Below are 15,014 nucleotides of genomic sequence, written 5' to 3'. Positions count from 1 at the left end.
CATGTTAGTCTGTATCCGCAAAAAGAACAGGAGTACTTATGGCACCTTAGAGACTAACAAATTTATTTGAGTATAAGCTTTCGTGGGCTACAGCCCACTTCATCAGATGCGTGCAGTGGAAAATACAGTAGGAAGATGTGTATATATACACAGAGAACATGAAACAATGGGTGTTACCATACACACTTTAACGAGAGTGATCAGTTAAGATGAGCTATTACCAGCAGGAGAGAGAAAAACTTTTTGTAGTAGTAATCAAAATGGTCCATTTGCAGCAGTTGACAAGAAGCTGTGGGAAACAGTGAGAGTGGCTGCTCTAATTATTCTGGCACAGTTAAAACAGCAAAACTTTTAAGTGCAGACAAGGTTTTAGGGTATGTCTACACTGGAAACTTCAAAGCGCTGCCGCGGGAATTGGCTCCCAGCGCTCGGAGCCTGTCCATGCCAGCGCTTTAAAGTGCTCAGACTTGCTGCACTCAGGGGGATGATTTTTCACACCTCTGAGCCAGCAAGTTAGCGCACTATAAAATGTAAGTGTAGACAAGCCCTTAGTCTCTCTGTGCCTCTGTTCCAAGTCTGTACAACAGGGACAACAACACTGCCTGACCTCACAGTGGTTTTGTGAGGGTAAATATAGTAAGGTGCTCTGGTGTGACTGGGAGAGGGGGGAAATGATGGGGGAGGAGAGAGAGAGACACCCTGCTTACCAGGTGAGATCTGTCCAGATCACAGCATCCAGTGGGGCACTGTCTTAAGAGTTTTAGTGCCTAACACAGAAGCAGGAAGACAAACAAGCCACCTTTCCAAGGGGCTCTGCAGAGTGTGGGAGGACTGTTGTTGGAAAAGAGAGAGCCCAGTCCCACCTGCACTTTATACATGTAGATGCTGGAAGGACATACAAAGGAAACCATGAAAGAAATCAATCTCTAAAAGGTCTTTAAAATATTTAAAGAAAAGAAAAACCATCCTTTTTGTTGCTTTAATTACGCAGAACTTTCAGTGAATGGCTTGAATTTTTCCCCCTCAAATTTTGCTGAACTGAACACAAGAACATACGAAAGGCCGTACCGGGTCAGACCAAAGGTCCATCTAGCCCAGTATCTATCTACCGACAGTGGCCAATGCCAGGTGCCCCAGAGGGAGTGAACCTAACAGGCAATGATCAAGTGATCTCTCTCCTGCCATCCATCTCCATCCTCTGACGAACAGAGGCTAGGGACACCATTCCTTACCCACTGGAAAAGTTTGCTTTCTGGCTAGTGTGATGTATTCTCCCGTGTCATGGAGCACCGAGCACTGCAGTGCAATTGCCTTTCACTTGCTTTGGCTTTGTCAGCAAAGCTTCTTCTCTCTGCTTTTCCTTTGTGTTTCACTCACCGGATCTGTGCTGCAGCTGCTGCCATAAAGAGCAGCCCGGGGGGACTGATGAGTACTTTTTATTTTAGGATGCTTAAGTATAGCTCCTGGGATGGTGTGAGATGAGTTTCTTGCTCTCAGCTCAGCCAAAGCATCTGAGTTGTCCATTAGTCAGAACTGTTTTTTGAGATAATGGAAGTCTGTGTTTATTTAAAGGGTTGGAAAAGGCTGTTCTGTTTCTGGGCTATAGCTCTTTGTATAGGCTCTGCTCTAGATTTAGAAATAGTTTTTTTAACTGGTCCTTTTTTGTAAAAATAAGTTACCAGCAACGTGCCCAATAAACATTGCCACTGATCATCCACAACCCTACAATAACTTAACAGTATACACAGTGCCAGCACTTGTAAATAATTCTCTATTTGCAAATCAGATTTCACAGCTCCAGCATTCACAAGCAACCCTGCAATAATAAACCAGTATGCCCAGCCCCACTGCTCACAAGCAAGATGTCTTCCGCTGTTTTTGTATGGCACGGTGCGCGTTGGCAGTGCTCGGTAACATACACAATAACAAATCAGCATGCATGGCCCAGCAGCACTCCAGAGATGTTACAATAGCACACCAGCGTGTGAAAGAAGGTGGGTGCAATAATATCTTTTATGGGACCAACTTCTGGTGGTGAGAGAGACAAGCTTTTGAGCCGCACAGCTCTTCTTCAGGTGTGGAAAGGTACTCCGAGCACCGCTGCTAAAAGCAAGGTGGAGCAGATTGTTTAGCACACCTCACCCACCTTGCGTCTCTAATTCTGGGACCGAGACAGTTACAACTACTCTACAAACACCAGTGTGTGCTCATGCTCGCGATGAAGCATTTGCTCAGGGAATTGGTTCCACTTCCCCACCTCTTTCAAACCTGCAAATAAGAAAGGCTGAACTGACTGACCCCTTTGGATATCTGAGCCTCTTTGAAGCAGCCTCATAGGTGCACTCGCAAAGCGGTAGATTGAGCGTCGGCGTCACAACTAGCTGTCATTTGCCAGGGGATATGTGGGTTTCTGCTGCAACAGAAGAGATCTGTGCTTCCCTTGGCATGACATCTGACTGTCTGCAGTGCCAGCTTCAGGAGGGAGAGTTTGACTCATTCTCGGTCCTTGCCCAAAATGCCCTTGGATGTACTTGGCCTGTACAATGGGAAGGGATTTAAAGCAGTTGAGTCTCTCTCCATTTTTATGCACTCTGTGCTAATTGCATTCCCCCTGTGCTGGACAAAAGGCATATGGAGCATGCTTAGAAAACAAGTGGGAAAAGCAATAGTTTTAAATGGGAACCTCACAATCAAATGCAGATTGTTCAACCCCCTGGTGCTGAAACGTCTGCGAGTGAGAGTTAATTTGGGTGCATTTGCTTTGTTGGTATTTCTGTGTTTGGTGGCACTTGCTGGTGCAATTGTTCCAGAGAATAGAAATGAAGTCCTGCCCTGCCCACGTGCTCAATACCTCCTGTTTCTGCCCCAGTTCAGCACAGTGGCAGGAAGAAGAGGTGGCAGCAGAGGGAGGCAGTTCCAGTTTTCTGTGCTGCTCTCCAATTATCGCAGCAGTTCTGGACAGACTGAGAGACTTTCTCCAGGGAACTCCATGTCCCTGGGTTGTGACTTTAATCGTTTAGCTAACACTGCCAGAGCTATGAGGTTGGGAAGTGTGTGTGCACGTGAGAGAGAGAGAGGGAGAGAGATTTTTGACATTAGTATTGAAGTTACAAAACCCTGGGATCTATAAATAATTTGGGTCATGGAGCCTTGTAAAAATAAAGTCAGGCTTGATCTCAGATCTCTTCCTCCTGCTCTAAGCACCCAGTGTACAGCTACAGACACAGCAAATCACTAACTTACTCTCCAGCTCATTCTGATCTGCTTCATGGCTGTCTTACTCCCCTACCCACCTCCCTCTGTCTTTTAAAGATATAAATGCACATGCACATTCACACAAACCAATGTAGTTGGGCGTCCCCAGAAACCAGGATTGCATGAGAGTAGCGAGGAACCGCAATTCTGTCTGCAAGGAAATCCGGCATCCTAATGAAATGGATAGTGGAAGTTCATCTGCACGTGCCTAGAACATCTCTTAAATAAGGGAGAGGGTAGAGTAGGAAAATGTTTGGGGTTGGAAAATCCAAACAGACTCTCCTGGCTTCACGCTGCCTTGTTGCTTAGTTCGCCTGGTGCCCAGCAGCGTGAAGGAAGAAGAGCTGATCTGTCAGGCTGGATTTGCAACCCAAACTCAACCATCTCTGCTTGGCGGCATGTTTGACTCAAAGCTTTCATGTCAATTGCTGCTGCTGTTTCAGACTGCCAGGGTACAGCAAGCACCCTGACAAATGCTGTCGCTATATGCTTGTGTTGGATAGCCACGGCCAGCATGAATGGGGCAGGAAGCAAGTAAAGCCACATCAGCCTTCACGGTGCTTTTGGTCAGGATAGTTATGACTCATCACATCCAAGGGCCCCTGGACCTACCAGCTGCCTCTGTTTTGTCTTGAGAGGAGTGGCAGTATCCGGATGAACCATAGCCACTGGCATGGAGCTGAAGACTCTGCGGTTTGTGAAGATGATTAAGGCACAGGGCTGGGAGTCAGGACATTTGGGTTCTGTTCTCAGCTGACCCAATCACTTGCTGTGTACAACGAGCAGTAAAATGAACTTGGTGACCTTAGTAAGTCACTTCCCTTCCCCATGACTCAGTTTCCTCATCAGCAAAATGGGGATAACACCTCCTTACCCACAGAGCTGTTCAGTTTGTGGCTGTGACGTGCTCAGGCACTACAGTGATGCATACCGTAGCACGATGGGATTATTGCAGCAGTACAGACCCCATTCTCAATATCTGATTTCATTTTGAAGGTGAGTGAGTGTGGCTGGCACTGAGCCCTGAGAATCATAGAATCTCAGGGTTGGAAGAGACCTCAGGAGGTCATCTAGTCCAACTCCCTGCTCAAAGCAGGACCAAACCCAACTAAATCATCCCATCCAGGGCTTTGTCAAGCCTGACCTTAAAAACCTCTAAGGAAGGAGATTCCACCACCTCCCTAGGTAACCCATTCCAGTTCCTCACCACCCTACTAGTGAAAAAGTTTTTCCTAATGTCCAACCGAAACCTCCCCCTCTGCAACTTGAGACCATTACTCCTTGTTCTGTCATCTTCTATCACCTGAGAACAGTCTAGATTCATCCTCTTTGGAACCCCCTTTCAGGTAGTTGAAAGCAGCTATCAAATCCCCCCTCATTCTTCTCTTCTGCAGACTAAACAATCCCAGTTCCCTCAGCCTCTCCTCATAAGTCATGTGCTCCAGCCCCCTAATCATTTTTGTTGCCCTCCGCTGGACTCTCTCCAATTTATCCACATCCTTCTTGTAGTGTGGGGCCCAAAACTGGACACAGTACTCCAGATGAGACCTCACCAGTGCTGAGTAGAGGGGAATGATCACATCCCTCAATCTGCTGGAAATGCCCCTACTTATACAACCCAAAATGCCATTAGCCTTCTTGGCAACAAGGGCACACTGTTGACTCATATTCAGCTTTTCATCCACCGTAACCCCTAGGTCCTTTTCTGCAGAACTGCTGCCCAGCCATTCGGTCCCTAGTCTGTAGCAGTGCATGGGATTCTTCCGTCCTAAGTGCAGGACTCTGTACTTGTCCTTGTTGAACCTCATCAGATTTCTTTTGGCCCAATCCTCTAATTTGTCTAGGTCCCTCTGTATCCTATCCCTACCCTCCAGCGTATCAACCACTCCTCCCAGTTTAGTGTCATCTGCAAACTTGCTAAGGATGCAGTCCACACCATCCTCCAGATCGTTAATGAAGATATTGAACAAAACCGGCCCCAGCACCAACCCTTGGGGCACTCCACTTGATACCGGCTGCCAACTAGACATGGAACCATTGATCACTACCCCTTGAGCCCGACCATCTAGCCAGTTTTCTATCCAAATGCCACTACAGGTTTTCATTCCTGGCTCTGCAACTGTCCGATTGGAACTTACATGCAGCACAAAGGTTCTTCCACTGATGTAGACACTGAGAGAGACGTAACCCCTTTGCCCCACAGCTGAATGCTCTACTGCTCACTCTTGTGTTGGGAGCCTGGCTGCTCTGCGTTAGCCCTACCTACGGACCTCCTTATGGTACTTGTTACAAGAGTGCTTTATGGCTACGTCTCTGTGTAAATATAACTGATAGATACGTCGCTAGTAGCTGGGGCTCACGAACATGTAGCATAATGCCTGGGTTTTGTAGGACCAGTGTAACCACTTGTGTGCTGCAGATGGCTTCATTTTTTGCATGGGGCTCTTAACAATACCGATTCATCTTCCCAGATGATCCCCTAGAGGTTCAAAAAAGGGAAACATGCAGGGAATTGGCTGATGTATTTAATCTCTAGCACGGCATGATGGCTCTGCAGTTTATGGATTTTCTCATGCTTTGGAGAGGGGACCTTTGCGGCTCATTTTGCTCTTGAGGGGCTCTTTCTCTGCCAGCCATTAAGCACGGCAAATTGGTGACCTTTAGAAATGAACCCCATATTGATGCCTACCCAATAACATCTGCAGGGGGAGAAATGGAGAAGACACCACCAAGAATGACTCTATTTCACCATAATTTAGGGCTAAATAGAGAAAATATGACAGGAGTGAAAGAGACTGGGATATGAGGGGGCCTCCAGGTAATGGAGGTAATTGGATACGCTGATTTGAATTGAATGTGCATGTAACAGGTTGTCATTAATTTCCTCATGGACATCTATATGATTTAAAGGAAAGATACTTAATAGGATTACTATTTCACTTTAATTTCAAGAGGGAAATTTCCCATGCAGGGGACTGGGTATTTAATCACACCACTATTGTTCCTTCCTATGTCAGAACAAAGGGTTCGATAGGGAAATTAAGGCCCAAATTCTTTAGGGTTGGGTTTTGCCCCATTTATAATCTCAGTCCAATAATGACTAGGGTATAAATGGAGAGGAATGTCACCTAGCAGTTCAAGCGGGCACCTAAGAGTTGGGATTCTGGGGTTGTGTTTGCAGCTCCGCCACTGATTCATCGTATGATTCTGTCCAAGTCACTTGACCTTATTATGCCTCATTATAGTCCCCTGTATAAAGGTACTAACCTAGCTCACAGCAATGTTGGAGGGGTGTTAATTGACTGATGGAGATTTGCCACTGACATCAGTGACAGCTGAGGCAGGTTTTGTGTCCACAGGATAATTCTGAATTGGGTCCAAAGAGCTGTTGGAGTATTTTATGAAGCAACTTGTAATCTCCATGGGCCTTGTTTCCCTGTGAGTGGTATGGGCAGCTGTGGGTTTCATTGTACAGACTGAGGTTGCACGGTGCAGATTTAGCCCACTGAATTAAGGTGCCAGAATTGCCAATACTTCAGAATGCTGCATTTAATGTCTCAGTGGGCATTGTAAAGGCAGATGATATGGGAGCACTGATAATATGCAACCCCAGCGGGGTTACCTTTAAATAGGAAAATGGGATTGAAAAAAGAGAGTTAACTGGAGGGCAAAAATACTCTATCACCCTGTGCATCTAACCTCCTTTTTAAGCTTGATATGATTGCAGAACTGCCCAGTTTAATTAAATTGGATTAGCAAATGTAAATACCCTCCGCAGAGATTGTTTGAAAGAGCCACACACAGGAAGACTCAGGCTGATGTTTGTTTATCTCATCCTGTCTTTGGGGAGTGCTTGCATTGCTGAATCCCTTGTTTGCAGAATCCTTGTTCAGCACCAGAACTAGGCAGGAGGAAGTCCACAGAATTGTAGAGAATGTGGGGTGGGAAAGGTATGGTAGGATTGTAGGCCTTTGCTTGCTCCAGCCAGAATCATGTTGTTCTCCATGATTTTCCCATCACCAAAGCAAGGCGTCAGGAGAGCTGCCTCATACAGCTGAAAGTACAGAATAAGTCGTCATATTAATTCTGCAAGGACAGGCATCAGGAGCAGACAGTGTTTCTGTGCTGCTTTGTTTTTCATTTCCAGTAATAGATGCAGTGACACACTGGTGTACAGTTCCACAGCTTCTAAAACCTCACCAGGGATATCTATTTTACAGAAACTTAACGTTATTCAATGGAATTCACCCTGCAGGGCTAGAAACCCCAGCAGGAAAGGCTCCAGGGTTGCTGGCGCTTTTCACTTTGCCACTGTTATATGCAAATAGCAGAGGAGCAACTGACACACCCAGTTCCCCTCGCCTCCTTACCTGGAGAGTAATTTCAGCAGCATATCTTTTGTGCACATGCAGAGTCTCTCCAGGGCATGTCACACCTACAGTAGGTAGCTTTTGAGTACATTTCCTCTCGTGTGCCTGTGCACGTGGAAAAGTAGCTGCAACTCTTGAAAAGTTAACGTCAACTGGCCTTGCGTTGTTCTTAGGATCTGAGGCAGGAAGTCATTCCTTGTGGACAAAGACTGATGCTGCTGTTTTTTTGGCACTGAGCGCTTAACCAGGAGATTCATTGAAAATCTCATAATGAAAAGAGACAGGTAATTTTAATAATGGAAAGTTCCCACAAAGAGTGTTAATGCCCTTTAATGGGAGCCCGCTGGGAGGAACTGGAAGGAGATCCAGCTGCATCTTAGCTTTGGTACAGTAATCGTTGTAATGCCAGGCAAAATACATAGCGGAAGCATTGATACAATAGGCAAATAGGAGCTTCATGTCATATTAGAGCCTTGAATGGATCACACACTGTCACCGGGGGTGCTACACTGCAACATATACATGACACAATATGGTATTTTGCTAATCTCTTAAAATAATGCAGAGCTTATGCCTGCAGTCTGTATTGTAGGGGTATTAGCCACGTAAATCTCCACAATGCCTTTTGAAGACCTGCAATTTCTGAATTGAAATGCATTCTGTTTCATCGTGTGTGCGCGTTTTGCTGGCCCTATATACTCTGAGCCAGCACTGATATTTGGATTTGCAGTGTGTGTTGTTTGGCACTTTTCAAGCATATTTGCAAACACACATCAAGAGTGATTGAGGAAAGAGCTATATCCGTCCCAGGTGACTCCTCTGATTCGCAGCCAAATCCCAGAGCCTCTGCTCCATCCTCATCCTCCTCTCTTCTGTTCTCCAAACTGCTGAACATATCCATGTGCTGAGCATCTTATCCTCTTTGGGCTTTCATCGTTTAGTCTCCACCCACTTCTCCTACCATCTATCTGGCTATTCTTTCACTGGAGCAAGGATCTGGTCCAAGAGGCGAATATAACTGAACTGCTCGGTAATAGCAACCATAATGTAATTAAATTTAACATTCTTGTAGGGGGGAAAATGCCAAAGAAAAACACCACAGTAGCATTTAGCTTCCAAAAGAGGAACTACCTGAAAATGAGGACGCTAGTTAAATAAATTAAAAGGAACAGTCACAAGGGTGAAGTGTCCGCAAACTGCATGGACGCTATTTAAAAACACCAACTGTAAACCCCAAATAGAAAAAAAGGGGGGGGGGAAGTGGCCAGAAAAATGCAACCATGACTAAGCCGAATAAAAGAGGCAGTTAGAGGCAAAAAGGCATCCTTGAAAAATTGGAAGTCAAATCGTAGTGAGGAAAATAGAAAGGAGCATAAACTACCTAAAAACGAAAACGAACAGCAATTTTTTTAAAAGGACGTTAGAAACAAGAAGCCTCCCAAACAGTACCAGGCAAATTGGTTGAAACTACAGTAAAGAATGGAATTATCAGACTGTGACGGGGTGAACTGGCTCCGCACTGGAGCAGAAGGGGTTAAGGCGGCACTCTTAGCACACCCCCTCGACCCTACTGGGCATGCTCCCACTGTTGCTGCAGTATAAAAGGCAGCAGCCTCGCTCAGTCTGGGCTGACTGCCAAGGAGGAAGGACTCTTGGTAGAGGCTCCAGCCCAGGAGCCATTACAGTCCTTACCTATGGGAGCTGAAGAGACTGAGACCCGTATCAGAGGCCTGCCATCATCGGAGCCCCAGGGAGCATCCTGTGCTGAGGAGCCTGGAGGCCTGGATGCCTGATATTCCGCTGTTGCAGGAAAGCCAGTAGGAAGTGACCCAGGGAGGGTGAGCAAGTGGTACCTCCCACCCTCATGAGGTCAGCGTGTTTCGGTGGGATTCCCTGCTGACCCAGTGGTGAACCATGCTGCCACTGTTAGGGCCCTGGGTCGGGGCCCGGTGGAGTTGGGCAGACCCGGGCCCCCCTACTGGGGCTGCCACACCCCTCGTGATGGCCCCCAGGTGCTGGCCACAAGGCTACACTATGCTGCATTCAAGGGCTGGTCTAGGTACACTTGGTCCTACCTCAGCGCAGGGGCCTAGAGTAGATGGCCTCTCAAAGTTCCTTCCAGCCCTGCTTTTCTATGATTCTGTGAGATCTCAGTAATCTCATGACTCCAAGAGCTGAGGCTTTATGGGAAACACCAAGTATCGTGAGAGTTGGCAACATAGGTGTCTACGTGAATGTGGTGATGTCGCATGACTGTGGGAGTAATTGCACTAATGTCTGTGCTAAGTCTCGGAGCATGCTCTGGGTGAAATGGATATTTCTGGAGTCTTGAGCCATCTCCAGTTGAGCCAAATGCTCCTGCAGTTAATTGAAGCACTGCCATCCCTCCTGGCAGGCCTGACTCCTAAGAGCTTGACTAAATATTGCAAGCACCACGTCCTGAATCAACACCACCACCTCTTGGGAGCCCCCTGGAGCCTCCTACCCGGGAACTGATCAAGCACAGTCTCGCTTAGATTGCGACTTTGGACAAGGTTGTAGTGTTTCATTAGCAATCAGTGATGTGACACGCAGGCAGAGTAGTAGGAAAGAGATCTTTGCTGAACTTGCAGAAAGGCCAGAATTGCATGCTCAGGCTTTGGAGTTTGTGGCTTGCATTCCTGGGCTCTGGGTGTTACACTAACAGCGGCGGCTCCAGGCACCAGCACTCCAAGCGCGTGCCTGGGGCGGCAAGCCGCGGGGGGCACCCTGCCAATTCCTGTGAGGGCGGCAGTCAGGCTGCCTTTGGCAGCATGCCTGCGGGACGTCTGCGGATTTGGCGGCAATTCGGCGGCGGGTACGCCGAATCCGCGGGACCGGGGACCTCCTGCAGGCGTGCCGCTGAAGGCAGCCTGCCTGCTGTGCTTGGGGCGGCAAAAAAGCTAGACCCGCCCCTGTATACTAAACTAGGTGTCCTCTTCCTGGTGTCTGTGGCATTGTGTTTATTGACACAGTTGCCAGGCACTGGAAAGGCTCGTGCTGCAGCCTGAATGCCCATAAATTGGCTCAAGAAATTATTTCACTGTCCAAATATCAACAAAAGCTTCTTGTTGTGAAGTTGATCCCTTTTCCTCCTTCCCCATTCACTGAAGTTGTCATTTTTCCATTGTGACATCATGATTTGTTGCCAAGGAAACCAAACCGTCAGGAGGAGTGTGTTCTGTCTAATGGATGCATCTTCCACTGCTTGGTCGGGCTCTGTGGTGCTAGACACCTGGTCTGGGAGTTGTCCTGTGAGAAGAATGAGGGAAAGAGTCGAGTGACGCTAGGCCAGACAGCTGGAGTTCAGAGATTTTGTGCTTGGTTCTGGGGGCAGGGACAATTGCCAGAGAAGTCTGAGCTACTGGACAACTCAGGAACGAAATGGCTTCTCAGGTCTCTCAGCTGGAAGGAGGAGAGTGGCCCTTTGTGGCCAATCAGAAAGGAGAGATGCAGTTCTAGCTGTTGTGTGACTATCCTCCGAAGAGGCGCATTGGGGTGAAAGATCCCTGGGAGTTACTATATAGGGTGATTTATTTTTTCCCCCACCCAGGGAATATTTGAGGAGGAACCACAGCCCAGATTCTGGGAGAGGTGAAGGGCAGCAGTTTAGTGCATGTAATAACAGCACTCAGGAGGAGCCAGATACAGAGAGAAATGGAGTTGAAGTGAATGCCTCTTCCCTAGGAGAGCGGGGTCCCTTTTGGAAGCTGGCGAATATTTATGGTGTTTCTCTCCACCAACCCAAGCCCAAATGAACCCGGACCACACATCCTGCTTGCAGCTGCCTCACTCTCAGCCATTGCAATTAGTGCACTCCCTGCCCAGACCCCCACAGCCTCTTGTAACCATTCTCAGAGCTCTTGTACCTGAGCTGACAAATCTTCCTCCAGGCACAGAGTTTAATATAACTAACTCTCTACAGGCAAATAGCAGCTCAGAGGGCAGATTAAAAGCAACCAGCTGTGTGAGCACCATGCAGCTCCTAAACCCCATTCCAGTTTTAACCCTTTAGATACTGCAGAGCTTTCTCTCTCTATCTCTCTCATGCATGCATTTATTCTACTGATAACACTAGACTGAGTCTATGTGAACTGCATATACTCCATGCCCTAACCATTCATTTGGCCTGCAGTCTTGCGAAATGCCACTGTGTTAGGTGCTGTCCATACACATGGTAAGAGACCACAAACCACAGAGCTTGTGGCTTGCTCAGAAAAAAAGGTGGGGAAAGACAGTTGTTGTTATCCTCATTTTACAGAAGAGGAACTGAGGCACAGGTTAAGTGTGTTGCCTGAGGTCACACAGGGAGTACGTGGCAGTGCTGGAACTGAGCACAGATTTCCTGAGTCCCAGTCCAGTGCCTTATCCATGAGGACTCCCTGTCTCTAAGATGACTAGGAAGAGGCATGTCTGTTCGTCAAGAAAATAGGAGAACAGTGGGAAATGACAGTGTGTCCTCCTCATAGACTCCAGTCCGGCTGTGTCTCTGTGAGTGAAAGTTGCCACCCCAGCAGGCCTGGCAGCTGCCAGTAAATGCACCACAAATTACAATCAGACGTTTTTACAGAAGGACTTTAAAGATTGTTGCCATGGAAACAGCTTTAAACAGCTAGTTTAACGATGGGTAGATGGAGAGAGAAAGGAAGATAGATGCTGAGAGAACATTTTAGGCTTGAAGATATAGCAGCTGGTAAAGTAACTGAGCATGGAGGTTATAGAGGGCACTAGATCAACTGTATGGCTCCTGGCAGCTTGTGCTGATGCAAGGACTCCATGAGGAAAGGAGCAGTGTGGGATTGATTTTTGCACCTCAGTTTAAATGACTGAGGTACAGTCCTGGAACCTTCAACTTAAACACAGATTTAATTGCAAATATATGTTTAGTGAGAAGGGTTCTCTCAAGTCCAGATTGGTTTAATAATAACAAACTTCATATAAATCACTTGATTGTTTGCACTGATTAAGATCAGGGATTCTCAAACTGGGGGTCGGGACCCCTCGGGGTCATGAGGTTATTACATGTGGGGTCGCAAGCTGTCAGCCTCCACTCCAAACCCCACTTTGCCTCCAGCATTTATAATGGTGTTAAATATGAAAACAAGTGTTTTTAATTTATAAGGGGGGGGGGGTCACACTCAGAGGCTTGCTATGTGAAAGGGGTCACCACTACAGTAGTTTGAGAACTACTGCTTAAGAGTAAAGCTGGCACATATACAGAGAGACATACAGTTCCCAGCACCTGTGGAGAAACTGCCCGGTAGTTTGCTGACAGTCTGCATTCAGACTCCAAATGGTCTCTACTTCATCCTGTTTGCTCAGGGCAATTATACCCTTATTACTCTTTATTGCATATCATTCCAACCCTTATCCACTTCCTCATTTTAGTATGTACTTCTTATCATAGGTTATTTTCTAAGTCCTCTGTTCCCTTGCAGTTTTGTCGCTGCCTCGATACCATCTAGTTAGTCATTACATATTCCCTTTTGCGGGGTTACGTTGTTAAGACACTAACAACTGAGTCTGCCACGTTCTGAGATGATATGGTCCTCTGAGATGATATGCCAAATTCACAGGTTCCAGCAAGAAACATCTAGCCAAAGCACAAGCTGCCAAGCAGATGGATAAATAGCTCAGTGGTCACATGGTTTGTTCAGTTCTTCATACCTTTGACACATATTTGTGGTTAACATTCCTATATCTGCTGCAGCAATTTCTAAAGGTTATTACTTAGAAAAATTCCATTCCTCAAAGTTAGCTTCACTGCAGAGAATTCCCCCCCCCAAGCCTTAAATTCTTTCTTTGGTCTATTTTAAGTGTCAACAAATAGTAGAGTGAGTAATGGCGAATCCAGCACCAGTGTGGCTGATAGCACTATCCCAGCACTGCCATCCCTTCCAGAGCAGGATAATCATCAGTATTGTCGAAAGTACCTGCCCAAATGAATAAGAGCCGATCATGTATCAGGTGCATGTGGCTGATAGTGTTTATGGGGCATATTCTCAGCATTCATCATCCATGCAATATACTGTGGTTCTCCCCTTTTCCCCTTTCATCCAGGAATCTCCAAGCACTCCACGAACACTAGTCGGTCTTTGGCTGTTTCTTTGAGGGAGGTCAATAGTCTCATCTCCATTTGCGCAGATGAGGCACAGTTAAGGGGAAGCCCAATGTCCCGCACCAAGCCAGTGACAGAGACCGGATTAGAACCCAGGAATCCTGAGTCCCATTGCTCTGGTCCGTTGACTAGATATCACTCTGTCTAGTTTAAAAGGGCAGACTCATAAACGTAGTGCCAAATCCATCCTTAACTGTAATTTGATTGCAACAGCCAACAGTTGACTGCAGTAGGTTTGTCCAGTGGCATCTCCTTTTATTAGTCCTGTCGGACCTCATTGTTGGGGGAGAGGGGCGACAGAAAGAGCTACTGAAACCCCAGGGATGAACTTGGTAAAACAGCTGATTTTTAGAAAGTTTTCTGCTCCTTCATGTGCTATATTCCCCTCCCCCGCATTTTGCCTTTAATCTGATATTTTAATGGAAACGTGTCTAGCCTGAGATTCGCTTCCTGCTGTTTATTCCTCGTGTGATTTCACAACGCTCTGCTTGGGACCTCGGTGCTGGTTGCCGTTTTAAATAGCTGTGATGGCATACAGAGAAGCTTACTTGCGGTGGCCATGCTGCGGGACCGGGCGAATATAGCTGGTTGGGAATTTTTGGACTAAACAGTTTTTCATGAGAAAAGGCTGTTTCACCAAACTGCAAACTTGTCCCACAACAGGGGATTTTATCAGAAGGATTTCTCAGGTCCAAGATGGCATTTCTGCTCAAAACCAGAGAGAGAGCACATGCGTGAGCAGGTACTTGCCATCATAAATCAGACAGAGCAAGGCCTTGAACCTGGTTTTCCCATTTCTCACATGAGTGCCAGGACCACCGGTTCCAGGCTGGGTGGGGTGGTTCTCACTCGCTCTCCTCTTTTTCTCTGGTTTTTCATGACAAATTTTGAAAGGTCTCGGTTTCATCCCAGTGAAGAATGGGAAATGTTTAGAAATCACAAAAATTCTTGAGGGATGAAAAATCCATTTCCTGTCCAGCTCCACAGGTGAGCTCCAGAGACAGACAGGGTTCAGCTCTGTTCTCAGATACAGCAGCATAATGCTAGAGTCAATCCACGGAAGTCAATTACATTATACATTGTCTCCGGGAAATTCAAGATGAAATTCTGCCCTTGTCTCTCTGCACTTCATGAAGTCAGTGGGGTGTCTTTACACCAGTGTAATTCACTACAGGATTTGCTCCTCTGTCTTCATCCAACTTTCCCACTCTAAAAGTCTGGGGCTGTTTGCTAAAGAGTCTGTAATAATGGAA

The 15,014-nt window shown here is 46.7% G+C and overlaps 1 protein-coding gene across 3 annotated transcripts in view; it reads left to right on the top strand.

The window, feature by feature from the left end:
* PLXNA2 (plexin A2) overlaps nt 1–15,014 on the top strand; it is a 312,269-nt gene that overhangs the window by 128,431 nt on the left and 168,824 nt on the right. Inside the window, exon 1 of one of the 3 annotated variants that reach the window (XM_045013588.1) lies at nt 10,833–11,039. The exons of the other annotated variants lie outside the window; for them this stretch is intronic. Coding sequence (XP_044869523.1) covers nt 11,028–11,039 — 12 coding nt within the window. The 5' untranslated portion in view covers nt 10,833–11,027. Of the gene's footprint in view, nt 1–10,832; nt 11,040–15,014 lie in introns of those variants that run through there. 3 annotated transcript variants of the gene reach the window in all.

Source organism: Mauremys mutica, chromosome 4 (assembly GCF_020497125.1).
Source record: "Mauremys mutica isolate MM-2020 ecotype Southern chromosome 4, ASM2049712v1, whole genome shotgun sequence".
Lineage (NCBI taxonomy): Eukaryota > Metazoa > Chordata > Testudines > Geoemydidae > Mauremys > Mauremys mutica.
Note: the sequence above shows the minus strand (reverse complement) of the source record. Positions and strands in the feature narration are given on the sequence as shown.